The sequence below is a fragment of the Lotus japonicus genome, chromosome 1 (genome assembly GCF_012489685.1).
Source record: "Lotus japonicus ecotype B-129 chromosome 1, LjGifu_v1.2".
Classification (NCBI taxonomy): Eukaryota; Viridiplantae; Streptophyta; class Magnoliopsida; order Fabales; family Fabaceae; genus Lotus; species Lotus japonicus.
The window spans coordinates 74,499,549-74,520,506 of NC_080041.1; the positions used below are offsets into that span (position 1 = coordinate 74,499,549).

Sequence of the window (20,958 nt, forward strand, 5' to 3'; positions counted from 1 at the left end):
AACCAAGAGAAGAAGAAACATTAAGGCTCTCTAAATGACATATAGGTAGCATTGCCGTACTTGTTTTGAAGCCTTTGATTGTCACACTCCTTAATTGCTTTGTTAATCTCCTAGTTGACCTATGAGCACAAAATCTGAGCGAAAAAAAAAACACAAAACAACTCAACACAGAGAAAGCATGAAATTTATTACCTTGGCCAAGAGAAAGAGAAGATGAGGCCGTAAATAACATAGTAAGGAGTAAGGATGATTAAGAAGAACAAATGAAAGGTAAAAAGAAGGTTAAACTAAAAGGAAACGGGAAAAGCTTGTAATTTGTTTACATGTGCCTTCTCAATTTCAAATCAGCTTAGAAGTCCTCTATGTCCTAACGCATCCATCCTCCTGAGTAACCATCTATATATCAGTTTGTAACCATGATGAGAACCAACAACAGAAAATTAAATCAATTCTCATAAATTATCCTCCCTTTATTCCACATTCTATCTGATTCTCGTGTCACAAACTTTTCAAACCACACCAAATAGTGGATAAAGACTCCTTTCGATTTTACACCTTGATAAAAAAAAAATAGAGTGAAACTCTAAACTGTAAAGGAAAGCACAGGTAACAAAACTGCCTTTGTATATGCAAATCGATTTTCATTCAGAATAGAAATACTGGACAAATAGCATATCACAATAATCTAATAAAATTAAGAAAACTTGGAAAAGGGGTTTGGTATGGAGGTTTAGTTGGGTGCATGAGTTGTTGGTAACAGGACAGTTATCAGGTTTTGATGGGGGAGCTTTGTTTGCATGGGCGGTTGCTTGGGGTTTGCAATGTGATGTGGGTTTTTTTCAAGACCATTGCTTGTTTTTTTGAATTGTGTGGATATACCCAAATATAACTTGAGCACAATTATGTTTTTTTCTCTTCTGTTATTGTTCTGGGAATGAACATTGAAGAGAGGTATAGTACCTAGAGGTAGAGGGATTGTGCTAAGAGAGAATGAGAGTGAGAGAGAGTGCTGAATTTCGAGTGTTATTTCATCAAATGAGCCAAAAGTCCTCTACATTTGATAACTACCTCCTATTTATAGAGCTTGGGTACTACCTATTGGGCCAATTGGGCCTCCGAGGTCAAGGCCCATCTGAAGGCCAGGGCCCCGCCTCAGGGCGGGATACATGCTGGGCGTTGCCCCTCTAGGGGCTCGCCTAGTCCACTAGTCCACAAGACACCGAGCTCGAGGTATGAGAGCTAAGTGTGTCTTTTAAATGCTTTTACATATGTCTTACAGTACACCGGAATCTGCACTGCCAACATGGCTTGAGAAAAGAGAAGTAAACTATATCGCCAACATGGCGTGAGCAAAAGGAAACTAGCATTTTCGGTTACCCAGTCCACTGACTTGACGAGCAATCCGAGCTGGCAAGTCCACAAGCGGCGAGAACGATTACTTCGTATTGGCGATAAGTTGGAGCAGGTGTATGATCGTTCGCCGGCGGGAAAGGTGGCAGGCATGGGTCATGTGCTGATCATTCAATCATTGACTGGCGGTAACCCCGGCGAGCGACTGAACTTTGTTGTTGGTGTCACCCGTCAGGCGATGGTGTTTGATCCTTATAGTGGCGAGGCTTTTCGCGCTTTCCCTTATTTTAAAACCCTTTCAAATCTCTATCTGCCTCACGTGACTGCCCCACGTGATGTGTCGGTTACATCAATTTCCCTCTTTCTCCGGAACCGTCACTTCACCTTTCATAACCGTCCCATCGTGCGCAGTAACTCCCCATTGCACGCGACCCACCTCCCCAAAACCATCATGACTTCCAACCTTCCACACGCGTCCAACACGCGTCACCCTTCCAGCTTCTCCCCTTCTCCTATAAAAACCCTTCTTCCCCACAGTCATCCCTTTCCGAGACCCCTCTTTACTTCCCTAATCGCTTACCAAACTCCCTCTGCCCACTTCCGCTCCGGAGCCGTCGCTTATCACCCTTTCCGCTACCCACTCTTCACATCCTACTCCGGTGAGTCCCACTGTCCTTATCTTTGCATCACACACATACTCATCTTTTCCTTTCTTTCACTTCATTGTCTTCTAAAAATGGCTTCAAGCCCTACCTCCCCTAACTACTCCTCTTCTTCCTCCGGAAGCGACCCTGATGCCACCGCCGCCGGCGGCCTCCGTTTAGAGGCCCCGGAGATCCCACCTTACCGACTAAAAACCTACGCCACTCTGCCCCTTCCAGTCCAAATAGCCCCCACTCACGAGGCTATAGACCAACCTTCTATTTTCCAGAACAGCGATCTCATCGTGCAGTTCGTGAACTCCCTGGGTGGTTTGTCTAATGACGATGAGTTTAACGCGAAACTCAGGATCTGGATTTGCAGTCCTGGGGACCGCCCCTGGCTTCATAAGCCAGACGGCGACGTAAAGAGATCCCATTTTTTCTTTGCGTATGAATACATGTTTAGCGAGCTTGGAATCAGGCTTCCTTTCTCGCCCTTTGTCCAAACCGTCCTCCGCGACATCAACGCGGCTCCCTGCCAACTCCACCCTAACGCCTGGGCCTTCATTCGATGTTTTGAAATCTTAAGCGCCGCTGTCGGCATCGCCCCATCCCCCACCAGTTTCTTCTACCTCTACGACGTCGACCCCAAGTCCATCAAAAACAAAGGATGGATTTCCTTGAAGGCCCGAGCCGGCCGGAAGTGCTTGCATCCCCACAAAAGTAACGCGAAGTCCTCCTTCGCACGGAAGTACTTCCGTGTGGCGGTTCATCCCGCCTACCCAGAGGCATTCACCCTTAGAGACGGGACCGCCCTTTTTCCTCTTTACTGGACGGAGAAGCCCAATGGGATCACCGAACCTTCAGAGGAATCTTTGTCCGCCAACGACAAAGCCTTTCTTAATCTCCTTGCCCCACTTCCCATCCTTGACTGCACAACAGTCCTTGAGGGCGCTGACCTCTCAAGAACTCCCAAATACTTAGGTTGCCCATAGCTCACTTTTATTATTGACATTTCCTTTCTCGTCTCCTATGTTGTCACTGATCGTATTTTTTATTGTTACAGAAGATATGAATTTTACGAACGCCGAGCTCCTGAAGGCCCGCGAGAGGAGGATGGCTCGCTTTTCCCCAAAATTCAACACTGAGGGCGACGTGAAAAAACGGGGCGGTGCTGAGAACCAAGCCGAGAGCACCAAAGCTCCCAAGAGGAGAAGATTGGTCAAAGCCTCCTCCGGCGCCGGCACATCCAACCCTGGCGCTCAGCCCACCACTGCTGCTGCGCCTAAAGGCAAAAATGTCACTGAAGCCTCCGTCGCCGCGGCTATCGAGCCAACCACCGTACCAGCTTCTACTCCTGCCACCGCCGGTGCGACCGCTGCTGTTGCCGCTGAGTCCTCTGCTGGCGCCACAGCCGCCTCCGTCGGTGCCACAACCACCAACATTTCTCAATCCTCAGCTGCCGAGAAACTCGCCGGCGTCAACGCCACAAAAGCTGCTGCGTCTTCCGACACTCCTATTGGAGAGAAGGAAAAAGAAAATGAAACCCCGAAGTCTCCCTCTCGCCAAGATGCGCCTCCTAGCCCGCCCTCAACACATGATGCGGGCTCCATGCCTTCCCCGCCTCATCAAGGGGAAAAATCCTGTCCTGGCGCTGCCACTACCTCTGAAGCGGCTTGAATTGAACAAGCCCCTGCTCCCGAGGTCGGTTCTTCAAGCTATTATAATATGCTCCCCAACGCCATTGAACCCTCAGAATTCTTACTTGCTGGTCTTAACCGTGACGCCATAGAAAAAGAAGTTTTGAGTCGGGGCCTTAATGACACCAAGGAGGAGACTCTTGCTTGCCTCCTACGCGCTGGGTGCATCTTTGCCCACGCGTTTGAGAAGTTCAATGCCGCCACCGTTGAAGCTGAGCGGTTGAAGGCCGAAAGTGCTAAGCATCAAGAAGCCGCCACTGCTTGGGAAAAGCGTTTCGACAAACTGGCGACGCAGGCAGGAAAAGACAAAGTCTATGCCGACAAGATGATTGGCACGGCGGGGATTAAAATCGGCGAGCTGGAGGATCAGCTGGTGCTGATGAAGGAAGAAGCTGATGAGCTTGATGCAAGCCTTCAAGCTTGCAAAAAGGAAAAAGAGCAAGCTGAGAAGGACTTGATCGCCCGAGGCGAGGCGCTGATTGCTAAGGAGTCAGAGCTTGCCATACTGCGCGCTGAGCTGGAGTTAGTGAAGAAGGCGTTGGCGGAGCAAGAGAAAAAGTCTGCGGAGTCCTTGGCCTTGGCGAAGTCTGACATGGAGGCGGTGATGCAGGCTACGTCCGAGGAGATCAAGAAAGCGACCGAAACTCATGCCGAGGCCCTCGCCACGAAAGATGCTGAGATTGCTTCCCAACTGGCAAAGATCAAAAGACTAGAGGACGAGCTGGCGACGGAGAAGGCCAAAGCCACTGAGGCGAGGGAACAAGCCGCTGACATCGCCCTTGACAACCGCGAGCGCGGTTTCTACCTCGCCAAAGATCAGGCCCAACATTTGTACCCGAACTTTGACTTTAGCGCCATGGGAGTAATGAAAGAGATAACCGCCGAAGGACTGGTTGGTCCCGACGATCCTCCCCTGATTGACCAACACCTCTGGACAGCGACTGAAGAAGAAGAGGAAGAAGAAGAACAGGAGAAAGAAAACAATGAATAATGTAATTTTAACATTACTTTAGCTTTTACTGTCACCTTGTAGTGTACTTTTCCACCATTCGTCTATGTTTAAGCAACCCTTCGCCATAGCTTTTTATACCGCCGTTGGATATTTTGTAAATCATGTTGGAATGCTTCCGCCGTACACTTTTTAGTCGCCGCCTTCTTATGGCTTAAAAAATTTAAGAATAAGTTTCATAGTTTAACCCCTCAACACGCCAGAGTAGTAAAATATTCAACATCCTGAGTGACCGAGCACTCGCCTTCCACCTTATTCATTCGCCGACCTTATATCTTGCGCTATTTTTCACGCGTCATATGATTGAATTACGCCTAACGATTTCGTGCCTTAATTTTAACTAGGACTTGTTGCTTGGTATTCCACCACCAAGACTTTAGACGTTTTCCCCAATAGGAAGAAATGGCCTCCATTCTCGAGGACTTCGCCCGGGGCTTTGCCCGCTCGGGGCTTACAATGCTTGGATCCCAATGGCCAAGGAAAGTCATCATAACCTTCAAACCTAAAGTTTCCCCTTATCTCTCTCTAGGAATGAGATGAAGTCCATCGTCTATGTCGACTGTTCCTCAGCCAAACATCATCAGTGCATCCATCTCCTAAGGAAGAAACTTCAAGTCATTTTGCCTACAACCATCGTCTACATCAGGAAGGCAAAAAAAAGGGGAGAAAGAAAGACATCCGTTGAAAGGTGAAGAGACAAAGTAACCCACTAGAAACAAGCTACCTCATCAGTAAAATATACATCATCATCTGAATGAAGAAAGTCCACAACGAAGTGTATCAAAGAAGTCTAGAAATCTGCAGCAGCACGTGATCTAACACACTGCAGTAACGAAGGTTGAAGGCACAACACCCCATCTATCAAAGGGTCTTTTGGTCATCTCAACGAATAGTAGCTTCGACCTATGCTAAACAAATTGCATCTTCCAAAGTAACAGGTATGCATCGAGATGCACCAATTCAACACGTTTTACTGACTTAAGCACAGTTCGATGCGTCGGTCATAATTTCTGTGAAGACCATCAAACGACTAAATCTCTACTCACAGAAGATCATGAGCTATAAATACGAAGACTTGAAGATTTCACAAGTTGGCTTTTGCAAGTCCAAACACTAGACTCTTAGAAATCTGAATTTGGATTCAATCAGAATATCATAACCCAATTCAGTACTTCCAGACGTGCTCTCAAGAACATATTCTTATCGTCGAAAGAAAAGTCTAGAGGCCTAAGCTCAGAAGAAGACATCAGCATCAGCCTCGACAACAATGAGAATCGCACTTGAGAGATTTATCTTTTGATTTCATCCTTGTTGTAAAAGAACATAAAGTAATTCTATAATAATTTTATAGTTCTTAGTGCTTCATTTTACTACTATCCTTCTTATTTATAAGAGACTGTAAAGTAGTAGAAATGATCTTGAAAAAGATCATTTAGGAGAAGTCATTTATACTTGTAAGGAGGAGTCCTAATAATACTTGTAAGGAGGAAACCTAATCATAATTCTAAGGAGGAGTCTTAATAATACTTGGTGGGAGGAGTCCTTAGAATACTTGTGCCTGGAGAGGTAGAGGCAAAATAATAATCAATGCTTGGAGATGCATTGTCAAAAGAATACTTGGGCCTAAAGAGGCGTTAAGAATACCCAATGCCTGAAGAGGCCGTGGCAAAATAATACTCATATTCCTGGAGAGGCATGGAAAAATATTACTCAATGCCTGGAGAGGCATTTCTCAAATAATATTTAGCTTGGAAAGGCGATAATACTCAATGCCTGGAGAGGCAGTTGCTAAAGAATACTCTTCCCTGAGGAGGCAAACTGAAGAATACTTGTAAGGAGGAGTCCTTAGAACTCACCCTTAGTGAAATATCGGTTAACACCGAGACATGATGTAACCTTACCCACAATAGCGTCAGCGCAAGATTGGTCGGAGATTTCGCTTCGGGTTCGTGCGGTTCACTGCCAGGGCTCATGCCGAAGTGGCGGCGGCGAGACTCAACGGTGTCAAGGTAGGAGGGGCGCATCTTTCCGTGACAGTGGCAAGGTTCCCTTTCGCGAGAACTCTGTCTGCTCGGAATCCTGGCCCGGATGCTTCGACCGTGGGTCAGAGATGAGCCATTGTTGTTCTGCAGAAGCCGATTGCTAAGGGTACGGGGTCTCAACCGCTCCCCTTCTCGTGGCGTGATGTTGTGGTGGGTAAGGTTCGTGACTGTCGTCCCTGCGTGCTGTTGCCGGCGGATTATTTCATGGTTGAAGGTGTGCAGCAGTGCTTCGAAGAGGACAAGAAAATTCCAGACGCGGTTCTGTTCCCTGAAATCCTTTCTTCTGTTAGCTCTCTGAAGGTTTGTAGTTTAGGGACTAAGATCAGTAGGTGTCAGGATGATGATTTATTTCCTGAGCTTATGGGGGAATGGCCCGAATTTGATTGTTCTGATATGTTTTCGATGGTGAATTGGCTGAGGGTGGAGACGAGGATCTATGTTCGTCTCTGATTCGGGCTACCACTTCCTCTCCGCGATGGCATGCTCAGGAGAATCTATGCTCTTTCCTTTGGCTATCCAAGCATTGTCCTTTGGTAAGGGTTTCTTGCTTCCCTTTTGATCCTGTCTCTGCGTGGTTTTCGGAGGCCTCTTCTTTGAGGGTCAGAGGTTGGAAGGTTGATGGGTCCTTGGTAATTGGGGATTTATCTTTCCCATTTTCCTTTGCTGATTTTTCTATGTATTCTTCTGGTTCTGGTGGGTGTGTTTCTGCTGGTATGTCTTGTGGAACGGTTGTTAAGGGTATGGATGCCAGGTCTGAAGAAGTCCAAGCTTCCTAAGCGGCGAGGCCGCCCTATCAAGTCTTCTGGTGGGCCGTGTGTTAGTGTCTTGGCCCCAGTTTCAGAGGAAGCAGCATTGCCTTCTCGTCCCCGTGGGCGGCTGAGGAAGAAGCATATAACAGTTGTGGAGCCTAAGTTGTGTTCTTCTTCAGGTCTTTCGGCGGATCCGTTGTGTATTCAATTGGTCCCCTTTGAACCTACTATTCTGAAGGGTCCTCCAGGTGCTATGACGAGGGTGAGGGCAGCTTTGGCCATAGGGAAATAGATGGGTTTGTGTTATGATTGTTCTAACGAGGTTGCCTTGCAAGACATTGCTGATAACATTAGACCTCGAAGGGTTGGGTATAGTTGATTGGTTAGCACCCTTTTTGGTTTGTTCCTAGGTCGTGGGGCTTGTTTTTGTGCTTCTTATCTAGGTTTTTTTTGGGTTGTCTATATTGCTTTGTGGTTTGCTTTTTGATGCGCAAATCTCCACATTGCTCCTACTCTTGATTGTTAGGCTTTGAAATATATATATATATATATATATATATATATATATATATATAATATTATCCTTTTGCTGTAAAAAACACAATTATTTATTTTTATTATATTTATAATGAATAACTATATTAATTTTTATACAATATTACAAAATATTTTAAATAAACATGTGCAAAGCACCAATATTATAATATTTTTTAGTTACCAGGGGTATTATAATATAGTTTAATATTAATTTATACAATATTGAATTTATATCCATTTAAAATTAATTAGTGTTAATAATTTTAGTTGATTGAATTCCCATTTTAAAACATAATTAAATTTGAATTCATTTAAATTTAAATATGAAAATTAATGCTATGTGGGTTTATATGAGAAAAACATTGATGAGGTAGTTTCATAATATTTATATCCTATACATTTCTAATAAATAAAGCTAATTAGATTGTTTCTTAATTAAATTCATTGCACTGTTGAACGCAGCTCAACACAATTAGCAGATATTATATATAACCCAATCTTGAATCCTCAATCCACAGTCCTCAAGTTAATTTTAAATCATTTCACCCAGCACACACAACACTAAGTAGCAGTCCACACAGGAAAGCAAGCCAACCGACTAACCACATGAGCACCCTTTTGGTTTTCCTCCTCCTCACTCTCTTGCCCACGACGACGGAAGCCAACGGTGGATAGTGGCAGTACCTACAAAGAAGCACTGACATTGTGGGCATGCATATGCAGTTACTCCACAACGACCGTGTTGTCATTTATGACCACACGGACTTCGGCCTCTCCAACATCTCCTTACCCAACGACATGTGCTGCCACAACCCGGATAAACTTGTAGTAAAAACAGACTTCACCACTCACTCTGTGGAATACGACGTCCCATCCAATACATTTCGCGCGCTCTTTGTCCAGTCTAACGTGCGGTGCTCATCCGATTCTGTCATCCCGAACGACACCCTGGTTCAGACTGGTGGTTCATACTTCGGAGAGCTCATTGTCCGGACCTTTACCCCTTGCCCAGAATGTGATTGGATTGAATTCACCTACACACTCGCAGTTCCAAGATGGTACTCGAACAATCACTTGCTGCCAGATGGACGACAAATAATACTTGGTGGAAGGAAGCACTTTAACTACAAGTTTTTCCTAAGAATGCAGTGGAAGCTAAGAAGACCTATAATTTACCATTTCTGGCACAAACTAACGACCCTGACCGGGAGAATAATCTTTACCCGTTTGTTTTCCTCAATGTTGATGGAAACCTTTTCATCTTCGCCAACAATTGTGCCATCTTATTCAACTATATAAACAGTCAAATTGTGAGGACCTACCCTTCCATACCCGATGGAGAACCCATAAACTACCCTAACATTGGTTCTGCGGTTTTGCTTCCTTTGTGGATTTCACATTCGCAACCTCTAAATGTGGAGGCTGAGGTCTTGATTTGTGGCAGAGCTCCAAGGGGGTCTTATCTTGAGGCTAATAACCGGCGCCCCCCTCGTTTTTTTTGTGCTTTGGATACATGTGCTCGGATAAAGATAACAGATTCGAACCCGAAATAGGTCATGGAGACCATGCCGAGTCCTATAGTCATGAGTGACATGGTCTTGCTCCCGAATGGAAATGTTTTGCTCATCAACGGCGCAGCTGCGGGGACCTCCGGTTGGGAGTTGGGCAGGAAACCAGTTTTGAACCAGTTTCTTTATCGAGCGGACGCTGTGGTTGGGTCTCGGTTTGAAGTGCAAATTCCGACCACCATCCCTCGAATGTACCATTCCACCGCAGCTTTGCTTCGTGATGGAAGGGTTGTCGTGGCGGGGAGCAATCCTCACCAATATTACAATATCACCGGCAACGTGTTGTTCCCGACGAAACTGAGTTTGAAAGTGTTTTCCCCTTTATATTTGGAGCCTCAATTATATGACGTGTGCCCAACGATCATGTCCCCTCACCCTCAACCCGCAACCAAAGTCATGTACGGTCAGAGGTTGAGGATTTTGTTCCGGGTGACAGGATTGTTGGATTTGAACTTAGTGTTAGTGACAATGCTGGTTCCGCCTTTTAACACGCATTAGTTCTCCATGAATCAAAGATGGTTGGTGTTGGAGCCAAATGATGTGGGTATTATTGAGAAATCAACGTATGAGGTTGAGTTGACCATACCTAATTCAGTCACACTTGCACCACCCGGTTTCTATCTAGTGTTTGTGGTCCACCAGGAAATTCCAAGCGATGGAATATGGGTCCAAATATTCTGACTATACATGCTTCATATTTAAAAGCTTTTAGAAAATAAGTCATTGTTTTGGGATATAAGTCCCTTTTTTTTTGTCTCCAATATACTCAATTTATTATATTTATGATGCATTTAATATTTTAGTTTTCAAAAGTATTATCATATATTCATCATGTTTCTAAAAAAAATATTCATCATGATTTGCATATTAATTATCGACCTAAAGTTTAGAAAAAAATAAAAGATAAAAAACATACACAAACTATTAACTATAATTTTTATTTATTTATTTATTTATTTATTTATTTCACTTTCAAAAAATAAAAATAAAAATAGTTTTTAATATTGTTAACTATTATTATATCAACTTTTCAATATCTTATAAAAAATATTTCATTAAGTATTAATTAAAAATAGCTAGAATATTAGTTATCAATCATAAGAAATATATTTATATGTAAACAAAAATTAAGAAATATATTTATATGTAAACAAAAGTAAGAAATATATTTATATGTAAAAAAAATTTAATTAATTAATAGGAATATTAATTATTTACACAAAGAGATCTCTAATATGAAGAATTTAATACATAAAATAAAAAATGATAATACTCTTTATTCAGATATCTCAACACGATTAGTTTTATTATATTTATAATTAAAAAATATTTTAATTTTTATTTAATTACAGTATAGTAATTATTATACAATATTGAAAAATATTAAAAATAAACTCATGCAACACACTGATATTTTTTTTTGTTACATCGAGAGGCTAAGCCTCGGAAAACAAACTAGCTAGGCAGTGGCTTTATAATAACGCACTGGTATTATATATAGTATATATGTAAAAATCATTTGACTTTTGCATTATATACACTAGGTTGTAAAATAATTTTCTTTGCATTAAATATATTAAATAAAAAATTAAAAATTAAAAAGTTACATCCACTGTATTATTCATTACATTTATTACTAATTTTTATCATTTTCAATTTCTCATATTTAAAATTAAATATTAATATTATTTAAAATTGAATTATTAATTCCAACTTGAGATTTTTTTTTAAATACTAATAATAATTAAAATTAACTATCAATCAATATATAGATGTAAAAATCACTTGAACTTTTACATTAAATACATTAAACAATAAAATAATTTTATTTGTATTCAATGTATTAAATAACTTTTTTAAACAAAAGATCACATTGATATAGAATATAGATAACCAAACAAGGGAACAAAGCCCTCCCTTCATGAGCGCATTACAAAACAAGTGAGCCCCTGAAAATTGCCTGCATCAGCAAAACAACGTCACACGTAGCAAAAGGCACAATAACTAAGAGGCTCAACCACACAAAACGAAAACAATTACGAAAGCTCCCACACACAACTCCATTGAACACAAAACTAAAGAAGCACCAACACAAGAATTAGACACCGAGTAAGTGCTTCTCGAAAATTTTGAAGCAGACCACAACGCAACATACTTTATAAACCAGAATTACTGCAGTACTCATGCTCCACTTGCGTCAACAATAGTCCACAACGCCTATACTCTATCCCTTCAGTCGCAAAATTATGTCCTAATTTGAGTTTTTTCTAGTAGTGTGCTAAGTAATCAGCCATGGAATTCCCTTCCCTTAATATGTGTCTCACACCCAGACAATTAACCACCAAGACCAGTTGATCAATTTAATGGAGCACTGGAACAACTTCCATGGCCTATGGTCCTTGTTATTCACCCAACCCACCAATAATGACGAATTGCTTTCATTTATCACAGTACCATAATTAAATTGTTGGCTACATGAGGGTTTGAAGAATAGTCTGTACCTTTGCCTCATACACCCACAGATCACCAGTAGCCTTCGAGAAATAACCCATCACTTGCCGCCTATGGTTCTTCAGGACCCCACCAATCCCACTTTTTCGCGGGCAACCTAATGACGATCCATCGACATTGAACTTCAGAAATTGGCTCTTTTGGAGGGATCCAACATTCAACTTTCCTGGTCTTAACAAGCCTTGACAAGTGAATATGCTCAAATCCTAGCGCAAATAAATTGATATGTATTGTAAGGACAATTTCCCCACCATTCTTTTACCCACCACGATATTCTTGTCGAGTGTAAATCCCACATCGACGCAACACAAAAGTCTTTGTTATTAAAAACTACGTTGTTCCTCTCAATCCAATGATAATTGCATCCCCGTTTCTATCTAATGTTTGTGGTCCATCAGTAAATTCTAAGTGAGGGCATTTGTGTCCAAATACTGTGGTTTTACATTGTTCGAATAGAAAAGTTTCTTGGGATATAAGTCTTTTGTTTAGGGGATTTTAGGATATAATTTTATTTTTTGGGCTAAATTGGTGGGGCGGGCTAGGGCAGTGAAGAAGGTTGGGGAAGTTTGATGGGTGAGTTGGTCAAATAACTAATGACTTCAAAAAATTGAGTTACTCGATAAGAGTCACATGAATGTTTTTATATTATTATTTTCAATATGCTCTCACGCAAATTTAGACTTTTCGTTTGAGTTTGAAACGTGAACAATGTACATGTCCAATTATCATGTGCCGATGTTTAACTTTTTATTAAAAAAATTGAAAGCAACAAAAACTATGATCATATTAGAATTTAGAAAGTCTTACATAACTCAAGAGTTATCTCAAGCGTTAAAAATGGTATGTGAGGAGAGAGGGAGGAGTTGACACATGAGTGCCAACATATATGTTAAAAAAATGCCATATGTGTGGGATGAAAAACTTAAATGCAATAGCTAAAAACAAAAGTTGTACTTTTAGAGGTATTGAAAACAAAAAAATAATTTATGAGGGCTAAAATCAAATCCACCCTGTTATCTAATAATTTTGAGACCTCACTCTGGAAAGTGAGGCACTCAAAAACCACACCTTCCTCCACAAAATTCCACGTCATCTTTTCTACAAAATATAAACTCTCTCTCTTCAATTGTGAAGCTGTGTCTCTCACGCGCACAAAACCTGCTTCACGTATGTTCACTCCTCTCAAACTCCTGAAATTTCTCCTTTCTAAATCTGTTATTCCTCACACACTCCTGAAATCCGCTCCCAATAGATACTATGGATTTAAAATTGAATTTCAATTTCAAATTTGCAAATCCAGCGCCTTGTGAAAAATTTTGGGGGGCGAAATTTACGGGTTTCAAATAGATCTGCTTAGGGTTACCGCTGGCGAAATCATCTCATAGGACTGGAGGCAATTTTTGTTGCAGATTCATCAACAGGTTCATAACTTTATTCATCTCACTTGATTCCTTCCTGCTATCGCCTTTTTAGTGAGAAGTAAATGAATTCTATTTTCTTCCATGTACAGATTTGAAAAATTGGAAGGGAGGCCCTTTTCAATATCAGTTTCTCTTTTGTGGTTCACTTGTGCGATGGTCAAGAATTAAGGTAGATTAATTTGTCCATGCTCTGTTTTGCATTTCAACATATTTTGATAATATGTCACCAATTGCCTATTTCATTTGAAAATCATGCAGGTTTGTTTTATAAAAAAGAGGAAGGACAGAGGCGATGGACTTCACACAACGTTTTATTTGCTTATATGACCTGAAGAAGCTTGATGCTTTCTAAAAAAAATATGACCTGAATATCAATGTTTTGGATGTGGTATTATTGATGCATGTTTTTACACGGATATTGTGTTTAAAATTGATGTTTTTTGACCCTAAAAAAATCTCTGCAATGGTTCATTCTTTTTAAAGTTCAAAATGAGTAGTTTTTAGGCTGAGCACCAATGTTACTTTTGTGTGGTGTCAATGAGCACCACTGTTACTTTCGTGTGGTCATTCAATTAGAGTTCAATGTTACTTTTGTGTGGTTCTTTCTTCAGTGTTTAGATTTTCATTTGCTTGGCCAAATTTATTTGACAAAGCAACTTCTTTTTTGCAGACTTACAAATCTTGTCCAACACAAGTAAGTTAATTTTATTTAGGTGCTTAGGATTCATTCACCTCTTGCTTATCATTCCCCTTTACAAAAATTTCTTCTATAATTCTTTCTTCTTTATAAGCAAAGCAATTCTTTCCCATATTTATGCACGTATATATCATCCAAATTGGCTATTGGCTACTGATATTATCATAATAACTGGTGAAATCCACTGTGAACTTAACAAAGTATGTACTTTTTTTAGAATTTTTGTTTTATTCTCTTCTTTATAAGCAAAGCAATTCTTTCTCATATTTATTCTCTTCTTTATAAGCAAAGCAGGTCTTTTTTTTACTTCCTTGCCAAAATCATCTTTATAACTGGTTTTTCTTTTTATTGGTTCTCATCAATTCGTAATCTTTGTGGATCAAAAAGTCAGCTGCAATTGTTCAAAAGGAAGCAGATGAGGTTTAAGATCATGAATTAGTTTTTATATTATTGTTTTGTTACGATTTATTAAGTTTAAACTTCATAAACTTTATGGTTTGAGTGTATTGTGTGTTCTACCTTTTTAATGGACATAATGTGATGGTCCTTTGTCCATTGTGTGTAACAATGAGTGTTGCTAAAATTGTGTGTCACAGTAGCAATAATTCAGCATGCTGAATTTTTTTTGTTTTACACAGATTTTTAAGACTTTTCATTGTTGTCTATATCATGGCCCCTCATTAGAGTCTTAGATTATCTCTTTTCTAACGAGTCTGGTTGAGATCCTTATTTTAAAAGCATGTTATTTTTGGCTTATGAAGGGTACACATGATGATTTATCATGCTACAAATTTTATAACTTCAAAACACAAATGGGTTGTTCAACTTTATGTAGGCTGATGAGTTGTCGGGTATGCCTCGTGTTGCATTGGATAATTTTGTTGGAAAAACTTTCATATTCAAGATAAAAATTGATGATAGTAAGAATGGAAAATATGCAAAGAGTTCTTTTGTGTACACAATGACTGATGCTTCTGATATGATCAAACTTTTTACCTCAAATGATGACACAGTACAGGTACGTTTTAGTCCTTTCATGTTATTCTTTTTCTAAATGTCCTTAAATGTTATTGTTTTTTTAATTTTGAACATGTAAACTCAATTCCATTAAAACTAAAATACACCAAATGAAAAACCGAAAAATTTAGAACTCAGCCTTACTTCAAAAGGTCAATGTCAGTGGTCACTGTATAAAGACTAACATCTAAATAGAAATTGACTTCAGTCAACCCAAATATTATCTTAAATGTTATTATTGATGGTAACTATCATTTTATAGCCTTCTACTCCTTACATGTGGTTTTCTTTTTTAGGATTCGTTGCAAATTGGTAGTATTGATGCAAATAGTGAGCTATCTATTCAAAAGCATCAATCTGATGCTACTGTAAGATTTTTTTCAATGATTGCACATATATACTTCATTTCAAAATAATAATTATATGAAAAAAAAAAACTCTAACACTATGTGGTTTGTACTTGCAGGGTGACATTTCTATTACAAGTGAAAATGAACTTTGAATCATATTCTCAGCAGAATGTTACTCCTATGAAAAGAATGTCACATCAAAATCTTGTGTATTCTGACATAGCGGAAAACTCTCCAGCACAAGCTTCCTCAACTAAGGAGTTAAAACGTGTTAAGATAGAGAAGTGAAATAAGAATTTGATTACATTGAGACTTCTGCTACGTTAGTATATGTTGCAAGTTTTTCTATTTATGGTGTTTTAAAGAGTTAATTACATTGTTTGGTTTTGTATTAAGTAAACTCGGATGATCAATTTTAATATTATTCATGTATCTATTTTGATTTTACTTCTAGCAATTTTTTTTTACTTCGATATATGACTATAACACATGCCTAAATATTATGACACGTTTCAAATATCAATTAATTTCATAAAATCACTTAAAAAAATACTAAAATAATAATAGTTTTAAAATTACCCGTGCAAATGCACGGGCTACATACTAGTATGAGGTATATTATTGAAAAAGAAAAAAGATAGTGAGCTAGCATCAGCAAAGCATCAGCAAAAAACGTCATGGACGGGTTTGTAAGCCAAGCATTAATGATATTATCTGTGGAAAAATTGTTTTATCTCTTTCCACATTTCAACATCATCCCTCCCTTCCCAACATTTTCCACTCACTCGTGTCTCTCTTTCCTCGCAAAACCCTACCCCTTTCTCTGTCTCTCCCCTGCACATTCAAGTTATCTTCTAAGCTTTATATAGCTAGCTACCATTATCAGGCACATATATATACAACACCACCAACCAGCAAAATTTCCAACAAAACTAAGAAATAGATCGATCCAGCACAAAAAAAAAATATGAATACTATGCTTTTCCCTGAAAGTGTCTCTGCCAAGAGAAAACAAGTGATCAGAGAGCTTGTGAAGGGTCGTGAGCATGCTACTCAGCTCAAGTTTCTGCTTCAGAATCTAAATGGGGGGTCTCTCTCAGCTAAGGAAATGGCGGCCAGTGTGCTCAGATCTTTCTCCGTCTCTCTTTCTGTCATTACTTCTGATTCTTTATCTGAAGAAGCTGGTAGTGGTGGTGGTGGTGAGGTTGCTGATCAGAATCATAGTGAAGATGGGTCACTTGTGATGGCGGCGGCGGCTGCTGCTTCCAGCAATATTGGTCCTGAAGATTCAAGTGAGAGCTGCGGGAAGAGAATATTTGTGCAGGCCACAAAGGATCGGAGAGGTTCATACAAAAGAAGGTACATGACTCTTCCTCTTTTCCATTGTATATAGTTATGGATCTGATCTGTTCTTTACAGATTGGTGAATTGGGGTTTGTACGTACGGACAGTGTCATTGTCATAACTCATAACTCATATGAAAAAGTAAAGATAAAAATTGAAGCTTTGAGTGGTTCATATGGAGAAAAAGACATTTTGATTTGATGGTATAAATTACAAAGGAGTTTGGGTTCGCAGAATCACTTATGAGAAGAAGTTTATGTGATTTCTGAGTAACTTTTGTGAGAAAAAGTAAATTGATCATGTTCTTACTAATGGAGTCAATTCTGATTATGCGTGTGTTTGAGTGAACATTTTAATTAAGCGTTTATGTTAATCAACGTTTATCACATAAGATTTTATTGATGAGAAATTGATCAAAAAGAAACGGATGAAAATGAGTTAGGTTTTATTGATCATAAGCTAATTTGAACAGTTTTTAATTAAAATGAACTCAAAACAATTTTCGGGTAATGTAAGCCTAAACATTTTTTAAAACTGACAAACCCTTTTATAATTGCTTATATCATGTTATAAGATAAACTCAAATGAACTCTCTCAAACATGTATTATGTTGGTTTTGTTTGGTGCTACAAAATTATGAGGGTTCAAATTCAAGTGGCAAGGATTACCATAATTGCAAGGAAGCTTGGAGTCATATTTGCACTAATACTGTAGCCACACTATGCATTGCACTAAATGACATGCATGACTGAAATTGTGTTGTGCAGGAAGAGTGAGCAGACACGGACCATTGTCTCCCCAACCACTGATGATGATCATTCATGGAGAAAGTACGGACAAAAGGATATCTTGAATTCTCAATTCCCCAGGTAATAATTGTTCTCCTCTCCTGTTCAATTTTCCAAGGAAAGATCTTTCCTCATTTGATTTATATATATGCACAAAATGTCTTGTCTCTTTCTATAGATATAAAAAAGAGTAAAATACACTCACCCCCCTCAAGGTTTGTAAGAATGACACTCCACCCCATTCTTTTTTAAATCTCACTCCACCCCATTTTTTATAAAGGCAAAATTTAGTGACGAAAACAAATTCGTCACTAATAAAAAATAATTACAAATTAGTTAAAATTTAAATAAGTTTAATGCATTTACACTATCATACATTAATTTATGAAAATAATTTTACTGAATTAAATTTAAAAAAACAATCCACTCTGTCTGTTAAGTCCACGTCCCATCTGTCTCCAAATCATATTTCTCACCACAAACGGTCACCACCAAGCCTTTGCTCCCTTTAACACGACGACCACTGTCCCAGAATGTGAAACCCCATGGCACCACCATGCATCAAAGTTTTGTTGCGACCTGAACCACAGAACGTGAATCACACATTCCCAAAGCTACCTGTTCAACTACTTCTTGTGAACTTCACCCCCTTTAAGTTGCGAGCGAACGCTCTGTTGGTTTAAGATGTCGTTGGATTTTGTTAAAAACGGTGCTCCACCGCATCGTTGAGTTCTAATAACCTCCGATTCACTTCATATTTCTTAATTTTGTTTCTCTATTTTCTTCACCCATTTGTCTTGCTTTTTGGGTCTACAATCCAATTTTCAAAATTTGAGGTATAAAGAGATTATTTTGATTAAAATTGAATTATTACCAAATATGAAAACACAAGCATGTTTCCCTATGTTCGAGATATGGTTTGTAAACCGGTCGGGTGTGTTATTGCAGAATTTGCATTGTGAATTTACGGAGGAAGACCACGATTGAGAGAATGAGGAGGACTGTGATGTTTTCATTTTTAAATTTATTGGATTATATTGAAAATATTTTTTGAAATTATTGATTAACAATTTAAATAATAACTAATTATTAATGAAGAATATTTTTCGTCACTAAATTTGCATCTATATAAAATGGGGTTGGGTGTAGATTTTAGACAAGAATGGGGTGGAGTGTAATTCTAATAAACCTTGAGAGGGGTGAGTGTACTTTACTCTATAGAAAACATTATCTTAAAAAAGAATGATTTTAACCGGCTTTTTGGGTGCATGAACACTACTACCTTTCTTAATCATACCAAAAGTTGAAATTAAACTCAACTTGTGCAAGTGCAAATTAATGAATGTGTAGAAGCTAGATATTTACTTTGTTTGGATATCAAATCAATCCTATACCATATGTTCTCTCTAATTTAGATATGATTGTTTTCAAGTTATTCTTAATCACTATAAAACTTAATAGTATATTGTGTTATAAATCTTATATTAGCTAGAGATGGCACATAGATAATTTTTATAAAGTGTAGAACAATTCTTAATTATTGAACTAAATTTTAAGTTGAGTTGCAGTACTTTCCAAATTCTAATATGTATTAAAGTTAATCATAGATATGTTTGTTGGTGAAGACCTCTTATATTTGGGATTACCTCAGAAATGTTCAATCATACAAATTCCACACTCCAGATATCTAACGAATGTAAGAGAATGAGTTAGAAGTCTCACATTAACTAGAGATATGACTTAAATAACATTTATAAAGTGTAGAGTAATCTTCAATTCTTGATTTGTGTTAAGCCTTCTAAATTTTAATAAAATACTTATGTGTCAATTACATGAAGTCGGAAGAGGACATGAAAAAGTTTTCCTTGATTAGACATCCAAACAACTAGTTATATAATTTGTTTTTTCTTTTCTTTTTCTCAAAAAAGCTTGTCTTCTAACTCACCCATTTGATGGCAATTTGCAGGAGTTACTTCAGGTGCACCCGGAAGCATGATCAAGGTTGCCGGGCAAACAAACAGGTGCAACGGATACAGGAGAATCCTGACATGTACCAAATTACATATATTGGGTTTCACACATGCAAAGACACTCCGATCAAAGCCCCAGAAATGGTCACATTCTCTAATACTTGGGACTCATTCCTTGTGAATTCCCATCCTGACTCAAATGAACATCATGATCCAATTATAAAACTAGAATGTCCCTGCAGTGGTGAAACTCCAAGTGATGTTACTGGCAACAACTTGGATCATAGCCTGTGGTCTGAGTTGAAGGATTTTGAGCTATCCAAACCTTCCAATATTATACCCTCAAGCAGTGCAGTTCATATGGATTTTGGGGTACTTTCTTCTCATTTCAGCACTGACTTCCACTTTGAAGAAAATAATCTGCTCTATTCATCTTCGTAATGTAAACTACTAAGGTTGAATATTTTGCTTTTAATTACCTTTGCATTCATATGTACCACTATATTGCTGCCAGTTGTCATGGAATTTGTGGTCACGGGTTCGAGGAGTGAAATAACTCTTTTGTAAAAATGTAAGATAAACTGCTTACATTAGATTTATAAGGTGGATCTGAACATTTTCTACACCTCTCATATAACGGGAGCTTTATAGCACTACATTGTTTTTAAACTTTGCATTCATATGTATCATTAGAGGATCTCTTTGATCACATCAATCAACTTATGTAATGCAAGCCAAACGATTGTGATTGGAAGGATGATTTGATTTATTAAGCTTTAAAAAGTAGTTTGCTATATTCAGCTTCGTAATGTAAACTACCAAGATTAATGAACATTTAGATTGCTGCAAGGTACAAAGATAACTTGCGGTTATAGGTTTGAGCCGCAAAATTATTAATCTCTTGCAAAATTGTTAAGTAAGATTACCCACATTATTAGATCCATAAGGTAGTTTTGACCCTCTAGACCATGCGCATGCATAATGATCAGAGCTTTATACCACCCGTTTTGGTTTCAAACCTTTTGCAATCATATGTACATGTACCATTAGAGGATCTCTTTGATCACATCAATCAATTTAGATGTAATGCAAACCTTGTGTGTGTGTTCTATAGAAGATTTTGATTGACGGATGGTTTGATTAAGCTTAAAAAAGTGACTCACTTTAGCAAAGTATAATTATTTTTAAATGGTTTTTATATATAGAAGAAAACCAATTTTAAATGTTCATCTTTAAGTTCAAATTATTTGCTCCATGTATTTAA

The 20,958-nt window shown here is 38.7% G+C and overlaps 1 protein-coding gene and 1 pseudogene across 1 annotated transcript; both read left to right on the plus strand.

Moving 5' to 3' along the window:
• The first annotated feature begins 8,739 nt into the window (after positions 1 to 8,739).
• Positions 8,740 to 10,277, plus strand: LOC130746068 (aldehyde oxidase GLOX1-like; annotated as a pseudogene).
• Positions 10,278 to 16,353: 6,076 nt separating this feature from the next.
• Positions 16,354 to 20,463, plus strand: LOC130749866 (WRKY DNA-binding transcription factor 70-like). Its single transcript, XM_057603232.1, has 3 exons — positions 16,354 to 16,951; positions 17,704 to 17,805; positions 19,691 to 20,463. The coding sequence occupies exons 1-3, from the start codon at positions 16,560 to 16,562 to the stop codon at positions 20,133 to 20,135; spliced, it is 939 nt and encodes a 312-aa protein (XP_057459215.1). The 5' UTR covers positions 16,354 to 16,559; the 3' UTR covers positions 20,136 to 20,463.
• Positions 20,464 to 20,958: the final 495 nt, after the last annotated feature.

Coding starts and splice junctions, on each gene's coding strand:
- LOC130749866 (XM_057603232.1), top strand. CDS start 16,560: ATGAATACTATGCTTTTCCCTGAAAGTGTCTCTGCCAAGAGAAAACAA. Junction 16,952..17,703: donor AGAGGTTCATACAAAAGAAG/GTACATGACTCT, acceptor TGTGTTGTGCAG/GAAGAGTGAGCAGACACGGA. Junction 17,806..19,690: donor TTGAATTCTCAATTCCCCAG/GTAATAATTGTT, acceptor GGCAATTTGCAG/GAGTTACTTCAGGTGCACCC.